We start from the raw sequence: 21,891 nt of genomic DNA on the forward strand, positions 1-21,891 counted from the left end.
TCGTGGACCACTTAAATAAAGTCATTTTCATTACCAAATTAAAAAAACAAAATCATTCAGTCATCTCCAGAGCTGGTCCAAGGCCATTTCCACACATCGTGCTGTGTGCAATTACTCAGCCACTTCTCTCCAGTGCACTGTGGCAGCCACTGCACTGTCCCGGAGACGTGCTGCTTAGTGCACTTCACAGAACAAGGGGAGCACAGTTCACTGCGTAAGCTCCTTTGGGTCAAAATATCCACATACAGCCCAACAGGATGGTTAATAAGGCACAGCAACACTTTTAAATTGAAAGAGTATCTTAGATATATTTTAAGAGCATTAAACATAATTTATATACAGCCATTTCAGTCATTTGATAAATATGAGAGCCTTATACCTATCAGACAATGTGCTCAGCACTGGGGTTACTAACATAAATAAAAACATATAGCTCCTGCTTTCTACTGCTGCAGAGCTAGCTCCCATGTTTAACGCACAATCTCCAATCTCTTAAAATTTGCATATTAAAACTATAAAACAACATCCTAAAGAATAAGCCAATCCAACCACATGGCTTAATCATGGGATAAATTTGGACCATAAGCTGAATGATTCTTTACCGACATAAAACAAGACTGAAAAACTACCTCTGTACTGGACCCAGAAAATTACTTCCAACAACAATGAAGGCAGGTATCACTGGGGGTAGAGGTGGGGACACAGATAGGGGAGGAGAGAACAGGCAAGAAGTGGCCCTTTTATTCACCAGTGCCTCCCTCCTCAGAAGTGGATTAGGTATCATTTGTTTTCCATTCATGTGTGCAAATCTGAAATTCTCTTTGAGATTATACTTTCACCTCAGATTTATATAAAATAAGATATCAAATCACAAGGTTTTCCAGATTCCCAAGTGCTGTACAAGGAGGAGTCACGGCCACACTCAGAAGGACACCAAGTACTAGAACTTACTTTATTAAGATTCAAAGGGCAAAATAATAACATCCACTGCAGCCTCACAAATACTCACTTAGACTGAGTCTGCTTGGTGATGTTCCGAATGGTGGCACCTTCTTTTCCTATGATGGCCCCAACAAATTGGGTGGGGACCAGCAGGCGCAGAGGCAAGTCACACGGCTTCTGCTTAGAGATGGATCCAGGAGATCCCTGCCTCGATGAGCCCCTCTGCCCAAATCCACGGCGACCCCGGGGCTGCTGTGAGGGGTTCTGCTGGGCAGCCATTTCATCGGGGATGTAGGCCACTTTCAAAGTGAAGCTCTCCAACTGGAATCCATTTAGTTTGTCTAAAGCTCTGGAAGATGACAAGGAGCAGGGTATGGGAAGAAAAGTTAAGCTATATAGAAACCTTTCAGCAAAGCAATACCCATCTCTTTCCACTCGGATTACTAGTTCTAAAACTTCTGAACAAAGCCACGGAGCAAGCAGCAAACCCCTAACACATATAATACAACCCCAAACACACACACACGCAGATGCAGAAGAAAAGACCAAGTTTCCAAAGGGAACATATTTGCCTCTTACCAATGAAAACTAGAGAATAAGAAAGCTTAATCAAGAGAGTCTGATTAAAAATTCTATTACCGATGAGGTTAGTAACAGCTTATGAGGAACCCAAACAGCAAGAGAAGTGGGTGGACAGTCACTGTCTTGTCTGGTTTTTCCAAATCAGAATGGAAAAGATGTTAGAAATATGTACTTCCCTCACTTCACCCTCTTGAAAAACAAAAATATTAAAACATTTTAAGAATTGAAAGACAAATATCCCTAAAGCACTCATGGAGAAACACAGAAATTAATCCTCAGGATAATCAATCAGTCAATAAATTTTCAGTAGTTCATGAGCAAGTCTCTGAGAAAAAAACAGCCCCAGCCCCTGACCCTGTGGAATTTATGATGTGATTTGGGGCAGAGAGGCAGGAATGCTGGTGAACCAAAAAAAGCAAAGGAAGCTGTTTTCTCCTCTATCTATCCATCCATCCACCCACCCTCCCATCCATCTCTCTATTTTGAGAGAAGCTCTACTTTTTTTCTTCATGTTTAAACCTTATTACAGAAAAGTACCCTATCTTAAGCACATACCTCAAAGTGAACGTACATATCCAGATCCAGTATACCAACGCCCCTGATGCCCCACCAGGGCCTCTCTTCAGTAAACCCCCACCCCTAGATTTCTAACACCATAGAATAATTCTGCCTGTTTTAAAATTCTACATAAATAAGTATATATGAGTACACATTACCTACTATCATGTCTCGCATCTTATAAGACTCATCTACATTTTTGTGTTGTACCTTATCTACCTATTTTCTAAGTGGATAACTCAACAAAAAAATTGATAGAGAAGATATGGCCAAGATTTCAAAAGCACACTTAAATACTCCTAAGAATATACACTCCCCAGTACACAACAAAATTAAAAACAAATAAAGATCCCACACTTTTTCTCTAGGGTTACTCAAATTCTTTGCTCAGATTCTGTCCCAATGAGCATGGAGTTCAGCCCCGATAAGGAAAGAAAAACAGGCATGAAGCAGTTTCTCCCTAGTCACCCAAAGAGGTCATTTCTGGTTCATATACTGCCTTCCTTATTTGCAGATTCAGTTTCTGCCTCGGATGGAAAGGGGAGTTGAGGAGGGGTAATGATCCTAGCATCAAAGAGGGCACCAGAAGCACAAAACTGCGAGATAGGACTAGGCAACCAGACATGGTGCCATGTTCTCAGGACCCAGAATTCCGTCCTCTGCTCTTACGTGAATCCCCTGTGGCACAGCTATCCTACAGTGCCTAGCACACGAGGGAACTCGTAAGAAATCACAATCAAACAGAAATACAAAAGTCACAAGAACTTTGTCCCCATCACCACTCCACCCCCCCAAGACACTTCCAGAATCATTAACTGTGATAATGTCTACAAAGGGACCAGTACTTTCCATGTTTACACATGCATGTCCACGTACAGAGCCCTCTTTAAAAAGCATAACTGAACCTGAAACTAATATAACATGGTGAATCAACAGTAGTAAAATTTAAAAAAAAATCTTTAAAAAGAAGTAAAAATTTCCAGTTTTAAGATAAGTACTAGGGGTATAATGTACAACAAAGTAACAGTTAACTCTGCTTTTGGTGTACTTGAAAGTTGTTCCAAGAGTAGATTCTGAACTTTCTCATCTCAAGGAAAGACTTTCTCTCTTGTATATGAAATGACACAGGTTAAGTAATTTAAATTGGTAATCATTTCATAATGTATTTACATCACTGGACCTACACCTTCAACTTACACAGTGCTGTAGGTCAATTATTTCTCAATAAAACTGGTAACTAAGACAAACTATGAATTATACCCACAAATACACACATATGTATTTGAACACAAATAAAGGAAAGAACAGAGTGTGGCTTCTAGATTATCAATAATACTGCATATTCATTTTTTAATTACAAATTGCTTTAAAATATCTAAAAAGTAAAAAGCATAATTGAGATAACAACATTTTATGTCTTGCTTTTATCCCCAAATACAATGTGTCTTAGAATGTTTCTCCGTGATTTCTATTTCAGAGGACATTCTTTTCATGAGTTTCACAGGGTGATAGCAAGTACACAGCACAACTTCTTTTATCTATGTTTTGGTAACAGAAGCCTAAGTCAACACATTGTTCCCTTCCTACTCCCTCTCCTCTTTTATCTTAAGGAAAATGTGGATTAAGGGCCATAAAAGATTTTGGTTATTTCTAAAGGATTACAACAGGGGCACCTGGGTGGCTCAATCAGTTAAGCGTCGGCTTCAGCTCAGGTCATGATCTCACGGCTCATGGGTTCAAGCCCCGCATCGGGCTCTGTGCTGACAGCTAGCTCAGAGCCTGGAGCCTGCTTCTGATTCTGTGTCTCCCTCTCTCTCTGACCCTCCCCTGCTCATGCTATCTCTGTCTCTCAAAAAAAAAAAAAAACTTAAAAAATAAACTAAAGGATTACAACAGCTGAGAAATTTTATGAACACTTACAATGTAAACTTCTTATAAAAAGTTGGAACTGCCCAAGTTTCAACCAATTAGGCATTCATTCAAACCAACTTTAAATCTTTTCAAAGGCCATGGTAAAATAGATCACTAAGGGTTCTTTCAAAAAACTAAGAAAACCTGGATCCAATAAAGGAATCAACTAGATCTATGGGCATAAAGGCAATATACTTTGCTGTAATACCCGTTCCCACTATAGAACTGCGTACTGCCAGCTTCAGCAGAAAGTAAGTAAAACTTGATTGTCGAAATAAGTCAGTCATGTTACAAAAAAAGGTAAATAACTTCTTTTTGGAGAGCGAGGACCATACAAAAGACCGCTCTCTAAGGGGGTTAAACCGAGATATATATGTAAATCACCAGCCACTTCTAAGTATAGGGCTATCTATACTTACAGGGGCCCCAAGAAACAGCTCTCTCAACTTAGCATAAAATAACTTGTAAACTTCAATGTTTTATTTTTAAAAGAGTTTTCTTGGAGGGGACAAGAAAAATTCTCTAACTCAGATAGCCAGACAGCACGGTGCTCCAGTACCCAGGGCAAAGCCCAGGTCTCAAACGCTCCAGACTAGGCTCCCAGCAGGGAGCATTCAGCACATACTCTGTGTGTCCCACTAACTGCCGACTAAACAGAATCCTGGACACCTCAAACCACAGCGCTCCAAACTTGGACACAGCCGAAAAGGTATAGGAGTAACCCAACCACGAACAATGGCTTCCTTATGATTAAAGATTCTAAGGGTTTGAGTTTTCGTTCAACTGCTACAGCCTTTTTATGTCTGAAGTTTGAATTTTAGCTATGTCATCTGGTGGTCTGCTTAGTTCATGGGGCCAACACTGTAATACTTACACCAATCCTACTGTATAATAAACAATTATCATAACTACTTAAAACACATGTATTTCAGTTCAACAGAACTCAAGGATGTTTATTCAGCAAGCACACTACTCAGGATCCTGTTTCCCATCATTACAAGACTCTGCTGTGATGTGGTTTTAAGGGTCATTCAGACGGTTCTAAGTAGTTTTGCTAGCTGGTAGAACTTAATTGTGTTGATAAAAAGTTTATTGGGGTGGGTCACAGCATAGAGCTAAACGAACCATGAGAGAGACACTAAGTTGTTTAAGTCAATAATGAGGAAGAGAGAGAGAGAAAAATTGAAGCCCAAAGACGTTAAACTTGTCCAAGAGTAAATGCATACAGTTCTGAGTACTTTGAAGATAGACCAGGGACCAGAATTCTAATTCAACTTGAACAGTAAGTAGCCAAATAACCTTGGAAAGGTCTTTTTCTTGTTTGGCATTAGCCTCCTCACTGACAAAGCTATAATGTTAGAATTATGGTGTCTTTCAACTCAAAAATTCCAGACCTCACTATTATATACCACATAGTTCCAAAAAAATAAGGGTTAGCCATTATTTAAAAAGTCACATAGTTCTGTTCTCTCCCTATACCAGGGATGAAAGGTTCAGACACAATTCATCAATAATAACTACACTTTGGGGCATCAGGGTGGCTCAGTTAGTTAAGCATCCAACTTCAGCTCGTGTCATGATCTCACAGTTTCCTGAGTCCAAGCCCTGCGTCAGGCTCTGTGCTGATAGCTCGGAGCCTGGAGCCTGCTTCGGTTTCTCTGTCTCCTTCCTCTCTTGCCTTTCTCCTACTTGTGCGTGCTTGCTTGCACTCCTCTCTCCAGAATAAATCTTCTATTTACATAATTTTCATAGTTTAAGGATAAATCTCCTACCCCTTAGCCATCTGCCATATTACTTCAAAAACTCCTCCAAATGGATATAAAGCACCTGCAATGACAGCTTCAAACTACAAATAGACTGCATTCCTGTTCCCTAACAAATAGACACCAGAAATAAGAACCCTAGAGGTGCCTGAGTGGTTCAGTTGGAATACTGATTTTTGGCTCAGGTCAGATTTCGAGGTTCCCGAGTTCAAGCCCCACATCGGACTCTGCACTGCTGTTTCTCTCTACCCTTCCCCTGCTCCTGCTCTCTATCTCAACAACAACAAACAAACAAAACCTTAAAAAAAATCCTAAAGAAAAGAAAGCATAAGAACTAAAAGCCTACAAATTATTAAGGGTTATTTTTTTTGTCACACATTATAAACCCTCCAATGAGTAAGGTCTGTACTTGACTGTGTTATCTAAGTGTCCCCAAAAGACAGAAGGAAAAGGTGATCTAGAGACCTAGCCTGTCTTGCTGTGAGGAACAAGAACTACTAAAATATGTACTTCTGTTTTTAATAAGTTTTTTAAAAGTTTTCCTCATTTTTTACCCATTTTAAAAATTATTTTAACAAATTGGTAATATAAGACTTAAGATTTAAACAAATACGTGTATTTCCTAGAAATGTATTTATTATTAACATTCATTTTTCTTAGCCAGAAGGTGGCAGAAATTTCCATGTTAAATTTTTAGAGCCATAGCCCCTTTTTTTTCCAAATGTTTATTTTTGAGTGACAGAGTCCGAACACAAGCAGAGAAGGGTTACACAGAGACACACACACAGAATCTGAGGTAGGCTCCAGGCTCTGAGCTGTCAGCACAGAGCCTGACGTGGGGCTCGAATCCATTAACTGTGAGATCATGACCTGAGCCGAAATTGGTCCCTTAACTGACTGAGCCACCCAGGTGCCCCAGAGACATAGCCTTATTGAAGAATCTTCTTAAAAGCGGAAATCATAGAGCTTTAAGTAATAGAGAGGCAGCCACAAACATTTTTCAACCAGGATGCGAATTCCTGAGTACTGGTGGCCAGTCTTTATCTGGAATGCAGTATATATAAAAGGGTATTATCAACAGCAATGAAAAAGCTCAGGGAAATGCTTACTAGCTACTACTTTTAGAGCTTTTACTCCCTTTTGGGTATTATCCTACGTGATTTGGAGGCATTCTGTTGGTTTCTCTAAACAGCCTAATGAGGTAGGGACTGTGACTATTCCCACTTTACAATATGGGGGTGAACTAACACAGATTAATCTGACCAGAGTCACAGCGAGAAAAGTGGTGGGGGAGAGTCCATTCTATGGAACTGGACTCCGGAATATATCCTCTTAGCCTCCGTGCTCTACTCATACCTGCACAAGCACTTTCCAGTTACATGGACTCCTGAGTAACAGATGATAAGGGAAGATGTCAAAAGAGATTATCAATTCAGCTCCCATTACCTGAAGGCATGAGCTTTGGATGGCTGCCAAGGGAAGGGGGTGGAGAAATCACACAGGTCAGTTTAAGTGGTGGGCGGTGAAGCTGGAGCCCAGAGAGCAGGCGCCCAGGGTTCAGTGGGGCAAGTCCTAGAGGGACCAACCTTCCCCAGCTCAAACCACTTCAAGCTGCTCTAGAAGCAACCCAGAAGCAGACAGTTGAATGTGAGGTCCTGTTTACTGGGTGCCTGTGTGACTGGCCATTTGATGAGACCATTTTCTGTAAGTATGTTGTGTATATGCATGAATATATTTGGTTTTTGTCAATTCTCAATTTGCAGCTGAGAAAACTAAAGATCAGAGAGGCAAGATTATAGTCAGAGCCATCTGACTTCAGAATCCATACTTTCTCCATTATATCCAATGTCTCTCAAATAAAATTCTCCTCACAGAATGAGAATGTACTCCACATCTTTTCCAAAACTTACTAATGAAGTTTAATGGACAACTTCCAACATGGCTTTAGAGAACTGGATTTTCCATTTTTTACATATATTAACTTTCTCTGAAACACACAATTATTTTCTAAATCTCTTTGATTTCAGGAATTCTTGATGGGAAGAAAACCCAATATCCTTATAAGGAAACAACCTGGTCAGAAATTAAAATCAGGTGATCCCCCTCCATTACTTTCATCACAGGGAGGCATATCCTTGAGGTCAAGGACTTTGCCTTTATTCATTCATATCTATTGGTCATTAGCTGGTAATCAATAAATGTTAACTGATTAATATTAGAATAAGGGATAGGATGACTATTTCCCTCATTGAAATGCCCAATTTATTTGTTTAGGTTACTTCACTACCTACAAATTCCTATCTTTTCCTCCTTCCTTGGGATCAACAGGACCCTGCCAATTTCTAATAACCACTACCAAGTACCTTAAACTAAAAAAGGTCTCCACATTCACACTGCTGTGGTGTTAGGATTAATGTCTGCAGGAATTCTGCCTTGACTAACCAGTCTACACTTCTTGTGCTTGTACTCTTCTTAAACGAGTTGGAATTTTTTTAAGGGGGAGGGGAGTGTTAAATGTCAACCTGCACTTAAGTTCCTTTTTTAAAGCTATGTAAATTAAGTCTTCTTATAATTAAGGAACTGTTGGGGTACCTGGGTGGCTCAGTTGGTTAAGTGTCCAACTCTCGATTTTGGATCAAGTCATGATCTCACAGTTAGTGAGATAGAGCTCATCTGTGCTGATAGCATGGAGCCTGCTTAGGATTTTCTCTCTCCCTCCCTCCCTCCCTCTCTCAAAACAAATACACATTTTTAAAAAAATTAGTAAGTATTTCAGCCTTTACCTAGCTTCACATAAGTTTTCAAACAAGACCACTAGGATAGACCTCTATCTCTAAATGTCCTTAGATTTAGCATGTTATCTCATAAATTCTAACAGAGCCAAGGCTCTACAAGTATTCATTACCAGGTCTCTGTAAAGACTGAAATCTAGAAGAAAAAATGGAGCTTCTATATTCTTACTTCCCTCAATTTATGCCTCGATCTACTTCTGTTTTTCCATGACACGGTTCAAGAAAAAGTCTGTTTTACAACTTGTATCAGAATTTCTATAATATCCGAACACCTCATATAAACTTGAATTTTTTTCAAATGAATGAAGGATACAAACAGGAGTAAAAATAGTGTGCTTTTAAAATATCCAAGGTTTCATTATTAAAACATTAAAGGTAACTCCCCTATATCAGCAAAGTCTGATGAAGCCACGTGTTAGAGAGAATAAAGAGAAATGGACTTTCACAGTGCTGATGAAAATTTAAAGCAGTTCAAGCTCTATGAAGGCTAACTTGCCAGGTTCAGTATCCAACAACAAAAAAGAAGGTACATACATCCTGATTTAGTAATCTAATTCCTTAATCCTACAGCGATATTCACACATCTGCAAAATGACATGCAAAAAGGGATTCACTACAGCACTGTTAATAACAGCTGAAAACTTAATAAACAACTTAATATCCATTTGGGGACTATGTCATTCATATCCATACAGTCAAATTCTAAGGTTATCATGTGTGCGCAAAGGAGGAAATACACACACATCTGTCTTCTGGGTAGTTACTTATGAGGAAGGGAACAAAGTAACCGGGAACAATACTGGGAGAAAGATCTTTAAAATACTGATCTATGTTAATAGAACCATTATTAAAAAGTTTCCATTTGGGTTATGCAAATTTCCATCTCCTCCCTAAGTGGGTACTGCTTTTGGTAACCTGGCTCTATTTCTGCTTTTGCAGGTGGTTTCACCTTTTCCTTTTAGAGCTCAGGGTGGCCAGCACGGGTCTTTCCTCTCACCTTTCCACCCAGAGACAATAGCTTCTCACCTTTCCACCAAGAGACAATAGCTGGTCGGTTCCTGCCCCTACTATGGAAGTGGTTAAGACTTCCATGGTCTACTGACGCGCAGCACTTCTCTATAGACACCTTGTGGGCCATTCCTCCACGTTTGTGCTCAGAGAGGCTCTGTCCAAGGCAGTGTTTGTGGCCTGCACAGCTTCTTTTCTCTAGTGCTCAGTCAGTTCATTAGTTTACTCCCAAGCCTACAGAATTAGCTTTTCTAGGGGAGGTGTTTTTAATTTGCAAAGTTATGCTTCTCAACTGCATTGGAATATACTTTTCAAGTCGAAAAGCATATTACGTTGATCCAATGTCTGCACACTATATTCTAATTGTCATCAATAAAACAATCAGTGTGACCAAGAAACCTTAACATTTAACACTGGTGATAGTTTAACACATGATCAACTTACCAGCTTTACATAAAATAGCAACAGTGTGTGTATCGTGCCATTAAGAACAGTCTTTGTTTATGTAATTTAACAAGGATACCCAGGCCCAGAGCTTTTAGCAAATAGGATATAATGCATCTTCATACAGTATCACTCTATTATTGCTATTAAAGACATATTCAAAATGTAGTCAAACTTTACTAATGCAGATTCTTATAAGACATTCAAATTTAAAAAGAATTGTAGGGTCAAACTTTTGCGAAATAAAATTTATTTCTACTACCCAACAGCCCAAAATTTAAGCACTAAACTTAACCTAGTTATTATGTATAGATTAAAAGTTTCAAACTGCTTACTGTCTAGCTTGGTCCTTACTGGAATAGGTTACATTTACGACTGCAGTTTCCGAGTCAGTGTTCACTAGAGAAGAGAAAAGTGAAGAGAAAAAAGTTAGTTTTCTTTCTATTTCCTTCCTTTCAAAAATTTGAAATTCAATTGAGAAGACATGTACCTTGCTCACAGCTTTCCACCACTCCATACTGGACTAGTAAACTATCCAGCACCTATCAGGAGGGGGAGAAAAAATTACAAATTTTCAATTTCCCAAGTTATTAACAAGGGCAGAAATAGGTTTTAAAATCACAAGGCCATTGTGATGGAAAAGAGCCCCCCCCAAAAAATAAAATTAACTGGGGTTTTGGGACTCCAGAAGCAAGGGAAGGGTACCACACAAAGTAAATAGTGGGCTTCTTTCTCCTGCCTACTTTCAGATCTCTCACTTGAAGCTCATTTCCTTTGGTGAAACAAGTTAAGTGGCTCAGCAAAGAGATGAAAGCCATAAACGCCTGATTCCTGAGGCTGGAGGAGAAATAAGCATGTAATTCTCATACATTTATCAACACACCATCATTTGAGACAAGGCCCCAAGTTAAGTTTTATCTTCAAAATGTTCCTTTTCAAAGAACTTCCTTTTACAGCTCTTATGGGCACATCAGAAAAGACTACTGTCAAGGCAGACTGGTGTTATGAAGAGAATAGTTGATATTCTACCTGGAGTCTTAAAGATTAACCTGAATGACCTGAAATTAACACTGTTGGAAAATGTACAATTTGAAACTGTCTATGTTTTTACCATTTTTCCTGCAGTTGCATTATACTGTGAATGTCATTCTAAGAGAGGTTGTTAAAACAGTAACTAAATTCTTTTATAGTATAAAATGTAAATGTTCATCTCATTGTCTTATCAGTATAAACCAAACTTGACTGTCCTTAGCTTCCGAGAACTGTAAAGTCTTTCTTGAAAAGTAAAACAAGTTTTAATTTATAGTAAAGCACTTACTTAGCAATTTAATTGCAAAATTAAAGGACAACCCCTTCAGAATGCTGTCTGCCTCCAAGTATATAGTAAACCATTAAGAAACACATTAAACAAATTTTTGTTACTTCCCAACTAAACTCTGAGCAATTTCTTCTAAATGAACGTTCATCTCATGTGGTGTCTTTCTGGCATTTATTTTGTCTAGGGATTCCAGTTTGAAATTTATAGCAAGGTTTGTCTGGGGGTGCGCTTTAAATTTTTCCCCCATTTTAAAATAGGGTAAGTACTTATTTGTGAATGAAACATTACCTGCAGGTTTGATGTGGTGAATTTCCTTTGAATGGGGCTTATCACAGAAGCACACTAATCTGTCTCTAATTATAGCTACTGTTAAACCATAAAGCTCAATTTTTTATTTTTAATCCAGAGTGCTTAGCTGACTACATAAAATTTCATTTTAGGGTCTTGACCACTAAAATGTATGGTCCACCTCAACAGGAATTTTTTTGTATTATCTCCAGTACCAAGAATGTACAGGCACTAAAACGTATTTAAATAGTTCATAAGTGCAGTGAACACTTATCTGGAGGAAATCCTAGTATAGCTTATTAGAAACCGTACTCTTTATAATAGTGCTCCCCTGGTTTACAGGTGAATTTCCTGTGCATGTAATATGGATCACACATTATTTTATACAGGCCAAATAAATAGGAAACCTCTCACAATGCCATCCAAAGTGGTAATAAGCAACATACAATGGCTTTGAAAACATTTTTTAAATCAACGTACTTAAAATTTTACATCAGAAAATTTTCAATACCAAAAAAATTTTGGTTTGTAAGTTACCAGAATTTTAACAAGGCATTTTAATTCATTCCATCTTAAGTAAAGCAGCAAGAAACAAACATCCACCATTTAAGATTTAGCTTTTAAGTGGAAGGCGCTCTAATAGTAGAGATTTATAGCAGATTTATGTTGAAGGGCAGGGTTGAAGGTGCAGATGGTGGTGGCAGTGATACACAAAGGGAGTAAGCATTAGGAGTGAATGCTAATTTAATGTTAATTTAAATAAACATCATAAACATCAATCTTAATTCTTCCTAAAAACAATTTGTTCATTAATACATTAGTCTCCACATAGTTTAGCTTAGACCACCTTAACTTTACTATTATACATATACACATACATATATTTATATCTAAATACAGAATATATACATACATACAGGCATAAAATAAATACCATTTTCTTACTTTAAAAAAATCAAGGAAATAGACCTCAAAATTTTCAATGCATATATTGTAAAAACCATAGTATGTTCAAAACAAAATTGCTTGGGAGCACCTGGCTGGCTCAGTTGGTAAAACATGCAACTGATCTCAGGTTCCTAAGTTCGAGCCCCACATTGGCTGTGGAGTTTACTAAAGGGGAAAACAAAACTGCTTATAGTAGGACCTTCAATTTCTATAATAAATGCTACTGGTGGTCAATGATGTGTAAAATCTCTATAAAGTAATTAGGAACTACAATCTACTAAAACTAATGAACTTATTATATGTAAATTATACTAAAATTAGTGAACTTTATTGTATGTAAATTATACTTAAATAAACCTGACTCTAAAAACCAAAAAAACCTCCGATCCTTTAAAACAAAACAAAACCAATGAGGGGTGCCTAGGTGGCTCAGTCAGTTAAGTGTCTGACTCTTAGTTTGGCTTAGGGCTTGTGGATTGGAGCCCCACATCTGGCAGCTCCCACTCTGGCTCTCTCCCTCTCTCTTTCTGCCCCTTCCCCACTCACATGGTCCCTCTCTCAAAATAAACAAACTTAAAAACAAAAACCAGGTCCACCATCAATAATAAAGAAGTACCTAGTTAAGAAACAGTTAACACAACCTGAGGCTGGATTTCAATGGGTCTTTGTTGTTTTAATACAAAGCTTTATCACAAATTTTGGGGCTTATCACAAGTGAGAGATGGAGGCAGGACTGTTAATAGCCCAATCAGATTCCCAAATCCCCAAAGGGTTAGGCAGTGCTATAGGAACCCGGTTCCTTCAGTCTGTTAGGCAGTCATTTGTCCCCATGTGCTCTGTCCAGCAGGACTACCAAAGTCTATCATGCCAGTCCAACCCACTCAAAGAGCAAATGCAACTTACCCTGGAGAAGTGCTGCCATTCTGATTCACCCTGCCTCAACTAGGCAGACAGACATTCCTGTTTATCTGTCACCAAAACCACCCACCCGACCTGGTTCTGGTCTCTTCTCTGCGGCTTAGAACATCTTGTATTTTCTCTCTCTCCCATCTATTTCAGCTACAAATGTTTTAAATTAAATAGCCTTGTCTGAAGGTAAAAATAAAACAAAACCTTCCACTGCACATCTCCAACATTTCCACAAATCTCTTCAATTCTCAGTCCTAAATGAAATTATTTTACTCAGGCCAGAAAGGAAACATTTCTCCACGCCTCAGTAAGTTTTAAATTCCAACTGGAGGGGAAAGAAGGCATCAAAACAAATTAAAGCCCCAGAGAAAATGTCTTGGTGGAATGTCCCTTTTTTATATATTCAAGACTTAAAATTAGATCTCAAAAATTTATCCTTTTAAAAAAAGTTCATCCAAATGTACAAATAGAATCTCACGATAAATGCAAAGATTATCATACAGCTGCAGAGAATTAAGATCATTCACAATTGTGCAGGGTGGAAACAATCTAAATGCCCATCACCTGATGAATGGACAAAATGTAGTACAGCCATACAATGGAATAGTTTTTGGCCATAAAATGAAATGAAGTACTGACATGCTACAACATGGATGGACACTGAAAACATGATGTTAAGTAAAAGGAGGCAGTAACACACACATACACACACACACCCAAATATATATTAAGTGATTCCATTACTAGAAATGTCCAGAAAAGGGAAATCTAGGGGCACCTGGTGGCTCAGCTAGTTAAGCATCCGACTCTTGGTTTCAGCTCAGGTCATGATCTCACAGTCTGTGAGAATGAGTCCCATGTCAGGCTCTGTGCTGACAGCATGGAGCCTGCTTAGGATTCCTTCTCTCTGCCCCTCCCCTGCTCACGTTCTCTCAAAAATAATTAAAAAAAAAAAAATGGAAATCTACAGAGGCAGAAAGAACATTAGTGGTTGCACAGGGCTGGAAAGTGGGAATGTAGAGGGTGGTAGTTTAAGAGATTTTTTGAGACCATAAAAAGGTTCAACATCAGCTGTGGTGATGGCTGCACATATCCATTATACTAAGAAACACTGGAAAAATACACTTTCAGTAGGCGAACTGTATGTGAGTTATATCTCATTAAAGCTCTTAAGATATCTAAGATCAGTATTACTATACTATATAGCCTTTTTTAAGTGTTGAACAACTACTCAAGTGTAATAAATTGCACAAAACTTTATCAGTTTTGCCATTATGTATACTCTCCTGAGACCATCACCATAATCAAGGTAAGTTTCTTCATGTGCCTCTTCAGTCTAGTAGGCCGGTCTATTCATACACAGAACACTGAGATGGAGAGAGTTGTGTCTCACACGTGATCAGATTTCATCTGCCACAGCAGCACTACATCCACCACCACCACCCTTGCCCCCAACAACTAGCTGTCACTCAATTAATCCCGTATGGGCATGGAGTAATTCATGCTCTGCACACAGATCTTCTGCTAAGTACTTGTTCTTTATACCCACTGTTCATGAGGTCCTATCAGCTCTGAACTATCTGAACTGAGAGTGTGATTGGTATCTTGCCTCCAGTACCCCACCCCATGACTATTCTCCTGGTACAAGTTACTATTCTTCAGTGACTTCAAAATACAGCAACTGTCACAACTTCAACACGGCACAGGAGATGATCCGTGATCTGGTGCCTGCCTACCTCTTCCATCATCTTCTATCTACTTCCCACACACCTACTGCTCCAGTCACACCCTCCAGACTGAGTCAAGTACCCTGGTTTCCATAGCACCTGAGCTCACCTAATCCTACAAATGAAAGCAATGTCATTTTATAATCTCTTCACTGATCTTCATTCTCCCACTAGACTAGTCATTATTAACCATAGTGATGTGATCATTTGTCAGGTGTGTCACAAATTCTTTTCCGAATGGTTATACAGGCTTCCATGCTTAAGATACGTATGATACGTATACAACAAGAGAATCTAAATCCTCCTTGTTTGCCTCATGTGTTTCAGAAGATGAGGGGACTGTGCTGAGGTCACTGTCTATCTCTTTTCTTAAATTGCCTCTGGAAATGCTCCCCGCCCCCCATTGTAGTTTCTCAACACAGAGCTACACTGGCTTCTAAACTTTACAAGGTGGGGACGCCTGGGTGGCTCAGTCGGTTAAGACTCCGACTTCGGCTCAGGTCATGATCTCACATTCGTGGGTTTGGGCCCCGCATCAGGCCTTGTGCTAACAGCTCAGAGCCTGGAGCCTGCTTCTGGTTCTGTATCTCCTTCTCTCTCTGCCCCTCCCCTTCTCATGCTCTGTCTCTCTCTCTATCAAAAATAAATAAAACATTAAACTTTACAAGGTGGCTCAGTTGAGGGTCTTACTCTTGGTTTCAGCTCAGGCCATGGCCCCAGGGTTGTGAAACTGAGACCCACATATGTGGCTCTGTGCTGAGCATAGAACCTGCTTAAGAGTCTCTCCCCCACTCCTTCTCTCTCTGCCCCTCTCCCTGGCCTTGCACACTCGCTCTCAAAAAAGTTTTTTTCCTAAAAAGAAACTATAAACTTGTGATAAACAGTTTTTAAAAATAAGCTTTATAAAGAAGGGAACCATGTCTTTGTTACCTGAGAACTGTGTTTAGCTCAGTGAGGCACAACAAAAACTAAAGGGTTAAAAAAGAAGCCACAAAACAGTTTTTGTTCTAAGAGCAAAGGAAACTAATTTCAGGTTCTTTTAGAAGCCCACAGTCATATAAGAAAACACACATTTATCATAAATTCATATAAAAAGATAAAGAAGTGTAAAGTCACAACCATTATAAAAACCAGTTGGGGGCCCCCAGGTGGGTCGGTCCATTGAGCATTGGACTTCTGATCTCACAGTTCAGCAGTTCGAGCCCCGCATCGAGCTCTCTGCTGTCAGCACAGAGCCTGCTTCAAATCCTGTCCCCCTTTCTCTCTGCCTCTCCCCTGCCTCTTAAGAATAAACATGAAAGGGGTGCGTGCGTAGCTAAGTGTCTCCCGGTTTCAGTTCAGGCCATGATCTCACAGCTCATGAGCTGAGCCCCACACTGGGCTCTCTGACAGTGCAGAGTCTGCTTAGGACTCTCTCTCTCTCTCTCTCTCTCTCTCTCTCTCTCTCTCTCTCTGCCCCTCCCCTACTCGTACTCTCTGTCCCTCAATAAACAAACTTCAAAATCAATAAAATAAACATTAAAAAAAGTTAAAATTCAAAGCAGGATATTTAATGCTCTCTTGCCCCACACACACCTTACCAAAATACACGCATGTGCATCCACACTCACACACCAATAAACTTTCCAAATACCAAAACCAGGCTCAGACTTTGGGGAGGGGTTACCAGAAAGAAGTTATATTCCTTACCTCAACAAGAGCAAAGGGAAAAAACCTCCACAAAATTATCTCTGGGGAGCCAGGCATGTGGAGATCAAGGTAACTTCCTTTAACTACAGCTTAACAATAACCTGTTGTTATTTATGGATAAAACCATTCCAGGAATTTTATTCTTTTACATCATTCATTAGAAGACTAGCTATATTAATTAAGAACTCCATGTTGCAGGTCCCAAAAAACGTTTGTAATACTGGCACAAAATTCAGATACAAAAAAAGTTTTTCTTTCTTTTCTTTTATAGTTTATTATCAAGTTGGTCCATATAACACCCAGTGCTCATCCCCACAAGTGCCCTCCATGCCCATCACCCCCCTTCTCCTCTCACACTCCCCTATCAGTCCTCAGTTTGTTCTCAGTATTCAAGTCTCTCATTGTTTACCTCCTTCTCCCCAACTATTTTTTCCCCTTCCACTCCGCCACAGTCCTCTGTTAAGTTTCTCCTGTTCTCAGATACAAAAAATGTTAAAGAAATACCCACCTTAGGGGGCGCCTGAGTAACTCAGTCAATTAAGCCAATTCTTGATCTCAGTTCAGGTCATGATCTTATAGAGGTGAGATCAAGTCCTGCATTGGGCTCCTCGCTGGTTGTGGAGCCTGCTTAGGATTCTCTCTTCCTCTGTCCCTCCTGTACCTGTGCTCGCTCGTGGGCTCGTATTCTCTCTCTCTCCCTCCCTCCCCCGCCACACACGAAAAAACAACAACAAAAAAAAGAGATATCCACCTTAATGTAGATTTCCCTAAACTGTTACTATCATAATTATTTGAGCAACAATCAACCATTTCAAACATCCAACTCTGTAAACAAATTCCCACTTCAGAAGGCCAACACACTGAGAGCCAATCTTCGACAACCTCACAAGCCATGCTTAAACATCTTCATCACTGATAAAACCCAGAGGGCATCTCTGCCTCCATCACCCCACACAAACATTCCAGCGTTAGAGGCACATAGATCCTCTCACATGAGGAAGAGAGAATCATTTAGAATTTTATGAAATCATGTGATCAGACCAATGAAGAGAGACAACAGGACAGGTTATACACACACACACCACCCCCACTCAAATGCCGAGAAGACAGACCTCAGGAGCTCCTGCTGGGTTGGACTTTATGACATGGCACCACGCCCAAACCCAATGCTGTGTCCACTTCTCCTGTTACTGCCTTTTACAGTTGATGGTGACCCCGTCTAGAGTTACGAACACCAGAAACCTTGCTTTAAAGCCTCGAAAATTCTACTTCATCCCCTAGGAGCTCATCAATGAAAGTCCACCTACACACTGCTCTGGGCCTGCATGCTGCTCTCTTCTGCCACACTAGAGCAAGCCTCCATCACTTCTGCGTGCTACTGCAGAATGTTTCTAGGTCATCTCCCCATATTCATTTCTGATTTTTTTTAATGTTTTATTTCTTTTTGAGAGCAAGAGAAGACAGGGCACAAGTGGGAGAGGAGCAAGCAGAGAGAGGGAGGAAGACACAGAATCCGAAGCAGGCTCCAGGTTCCAGACTACGAGCTGTTAGCAGAGAGCCCAATGCGGGGCTCGAACTCACAGACCATGAGATCATGACCTGAGCCCAAGTTGGGACACTTAGCAGACTGAACACCCAGGCGCCCTCACTTCTGATTTTGGGAAAGGATCCAAAATCCCTAACAAGTGCCCTGAAGGCCCTGTTGAGCTGTTCATCATGTAATGCCACTCTCTCCTCTCCAACTAAACTGGCCTTCTCAGTAATGAATTATGGGTGATAACCTTTGGGCGCTTTCCAGTAGAAGCATGGTCTTAAATATTTTATCTATTTTAACTCATCTCATTCCACAAAAACTCATAAGGGAACATCCCATTCTATAGATGCGTTAATTATGACATGGGGAAGTTAACAAGTGTTTCAACTTGAATAGTTAAGTGATAGACAAATGATTTAAAGCCCCAGCTGTCAGGTTACAGAGCCCACACTCTTAACCACTTGGTCAACTACACTGCCTCATTTTCCCACACAATTAAAATAAAATATAATGATACAGACTGCAGCCAGTTCAATCCTTACAATCGTGAAAGATCAAAATCAGACTCTGATAGACAAAGAACTTTATCAACCCCAAGGGTCAACAAGACTATCTAGCTCTTGTTCAAGTGCTAAATACTGTATTTCTATATATCTCAATCAGATTAACCAACATTAACTTGTTCTACATTTTATTAACAGCAGTACTTGTAAAACAATCCAAATAATATCAAGTTAGGGTCCTTTTTGACCACCTGCTTCCAAACCAGTTGCTTCCCCCAAACCCTTAAGGAAACCACTTTCAGTTGTTGCATCTCTCCAAATGATTTTGGAAGTATGTGTCACACGAATAGATGTTCCATGTCATCAGTCATTAAGGGAATGTAAATGAAAGCCATAGTAAGATTGCTTCACACCCACTAGAATGACTATCTTTTTTTTTTTTTTTTAAAGGAAAGTAACAGAGGTCTTGGGCAAGGATGTTAAAAAATTAGAATTCTCATACTTTGCTGGGAAAAATGTGAAATAATGCATCCTCTATGGAAAACAATATGGCAGTTCCTCAAAACAATTAAAAACAGAATTACCACATGATCCAACAATTTCACTTCTGGATATATACCCAGAAGAATTGACAGCAGGTACCCAAAGAGGTATTTGTTCACCTATGCTCCTAACAAGCATTATTCCCAATTGCTGAAAGGGAGAAGCAACCCCAATGGATAATGTGGTGTGTACATACAAATGGAGTACTTATTAGTCAACCGTAAGAAGAAACGAAGTACTGACACCTGCTATAGTACGGATAAATCATGGAAACTCTACCCTAAGTGCAAAGTGAACCAGACATAAAAGGTCACGAATTTATACCACTCCATTTATCAGAACAAGTATATCCACAGAGACAGAAAGTAGACCAGTGTTTTCTGGGGACTGGGAGAAAGGAGAAACGGAGTGACTGCTTACAGGCAGGGTATTCTTTCTGGAGTAATGAAAATGCTCTGGAATTTGTAGTGATGGTTGTACAGTCTTGTGAATATGCAGAAACACACTGAACTGCACGCTCTAAAAATAATTACTTTCATAATTCTGTCACGGTAGCTCAAATTTTTTAAGTATGTGTGGATGCTTATACAGTCACACATCCACCCACAGAATAAAACTGTTTTGAGTTAATTTTTGTAAAATATATTGATTACTGTTCTAAACGTTTTATATATATTTTCTCAATTACTTCTTACAATGTGGCTATTTTCCCCATTTTGAAGAGGAATAAATTGAGGAAGATTTTCAGTAACTTAAAGTAGGACATTAGTGATCTTGTATATTTTTCTCTAATCTGTCATCTCTGTGGTCCGTCTATGGTAAAGACAAAATTAGCTTATACTTTTTATCTGCTGCCTGGATTTCCACAGTATAGGGTATTAACCTGCTGTCTTTTCTTCAGTCCCCTCAATCACAGCAGCTTCCAAACCCTGAACACTAAGCTATATGTGGCCTACGCCAACATGCCACAGAGTCTGGGGAAACTCCAGCAGAAAACTAAGAGAGCAGTGACTGCCTGGTTATCCTTCCAAGTCTCAGTCCCCAGTTCTCCATACAAACATGAATAGACTAGGGAATCCCAGAAGTAAACACAAGTCTCAATAACTCACTAATTTACTCCTGGAGCAGGTAGGGATTATCACACCAAACAGCTACAAATTACTAGAGGGAAAGAGAGCAGTTCTAAAGCCTCATTACAATTCCAACATTATCATGGGTGAAGGCACTAAAGGGGCACCTGGGTAGCTCAGTTGGTTAAGCGTCCAACTTTCGGTTTTGGCTCAGGTCATGGTCTCATGGCTCATGAGCTCAAACCCAGCATCAAGCTCTGTGCTGACAGCAAGGAACCTGCTTGAGATTTTCTCTGCCTCTCTCTTTTTCGTGAGTGTGCACATGCGTGTGCTCTCTCTCTAAAAATAAGCATAATTTTAAAAAGAGGGGCATCTGAATGGATCAGTCGGTTAAGCATTCAACTTCAGCTCAGGTCATGATCTCGTGGACTGTGGAGTTGGACCCTGTCCATGTTGGGTTTTGTGCTGACTCCAGCTCAGAGACTGGAGTCTGCTTTGGATCCTGCGTCTCTCTTTCTCTTCCCTCCCCAACTTGCACTTGCATGCTCTCTCTCCATCCAAAAAAGTAAACATTAAAAAATAATAATAAAGAAAAAAAAGTGACTCATGAGGTGAAAAATACCCAAGATTACAATGGCCTCCAAAAGTGTAGCAGATCATCCTAGATGCTGAAATTTTATCTGGTGCCCCTATTTCAAGTTTATTTTAAAATGAAAAAGAGGGGCGCCTGGGTGGCTCAGTCAGTTGGGCCTCCGACTTCAGCTCAGGTCAGATCGCACATTTGTGGGTTCAAGCCCCGCATCAGGCTCTGTGCTGACAGCTAGCTCAGAGCCTGGAGCCTGCTTCTGGTTCTGTGTCTTCTCTCTCTGCTCCTCCCCCTCTCATACTCTGTCTCTCTCTGTATCAAAAATTAATAAAACATTTAAAAATAAAATAAAATAAAAAATAAAAATAAAATGAAAAAGAAAAACAGCTGGAGTAGAAGAAAGATGTGCGTTCCAAAGTCAATACTGATAAGAATGTTTCCCATAAGAATTAGTCCTTCAGATATGCATTAGTCATTCTACTGGCCTTATAATAAAATACCTGTAAATGATAAATGGATAAACAATATATGGTATAATCATACACTAGCATATTGTCTGACCATAAAAAGGAATGAAGTACATACTCTAATACGGATACATTTCCAAAATGTTAAGTGAAAAAGACCCTATAATAATTCCATTTATATAAGGTTTCCAGAACAGGCAAATCTATAGAGACAAGGTCGAAAAGTGGTTGCTAAGGGCTGAAAGAGGCCACCAAGAAAAGGACAGTGACTATTAATGGCTATTGAGTTACTTTTTGGGATAATGGGAA

The 21,891-nt window shown here is 39.6% G+C and overlaps 1 protein-coding gene across 1 annotated transcript in view; it reads right to left on the reverse strand.

Moving 5' to 3' along the window:
* IGF2BP3 (insulin like growth factor 2 mRNA binding protein 3) overlaps window positions 1-21,891 on the reverse strand; it is a 155,330-nt gene that overhangs the window by 30,392 nt on the left and 103,047 nt on the right. The window contains exons 4-6 of the mRNA XM_029930061.1: window positions 10,491-10,542; window positions 10,336-10,399; window positions 1,010-1,291 (exon numbers count right to left, since the gene is read on the reverse strand). Coding sequence (XP_029785921.1) covers window positions 1,010-1,291; window positions 10,336-10,399; window positions 10,491-10,542 — 398 coding nt within the window. The remainder of the gene's footprint in view (window positions 1-1,009; window positions 1,292-10,335; window positions 10,400-10,490; window positions 10,543-21,891) is intronic.

Source organism: Suricata suricatta, chromosome 2 (assembly GCF_006229205.1).
Source record: "Suricata suricatta isolate VVHF042 chromosome 2, meerkat_22Aug2017_6uvM2_HiC, whole genome shotgun sequence".
Taxonomy (NCBI): domain Eukaryota; kingdom Metazoa; phylum Chordata; class Mammalia; order Carnivora; family Herpestidae; genus Suricata; species Suricata suricatta.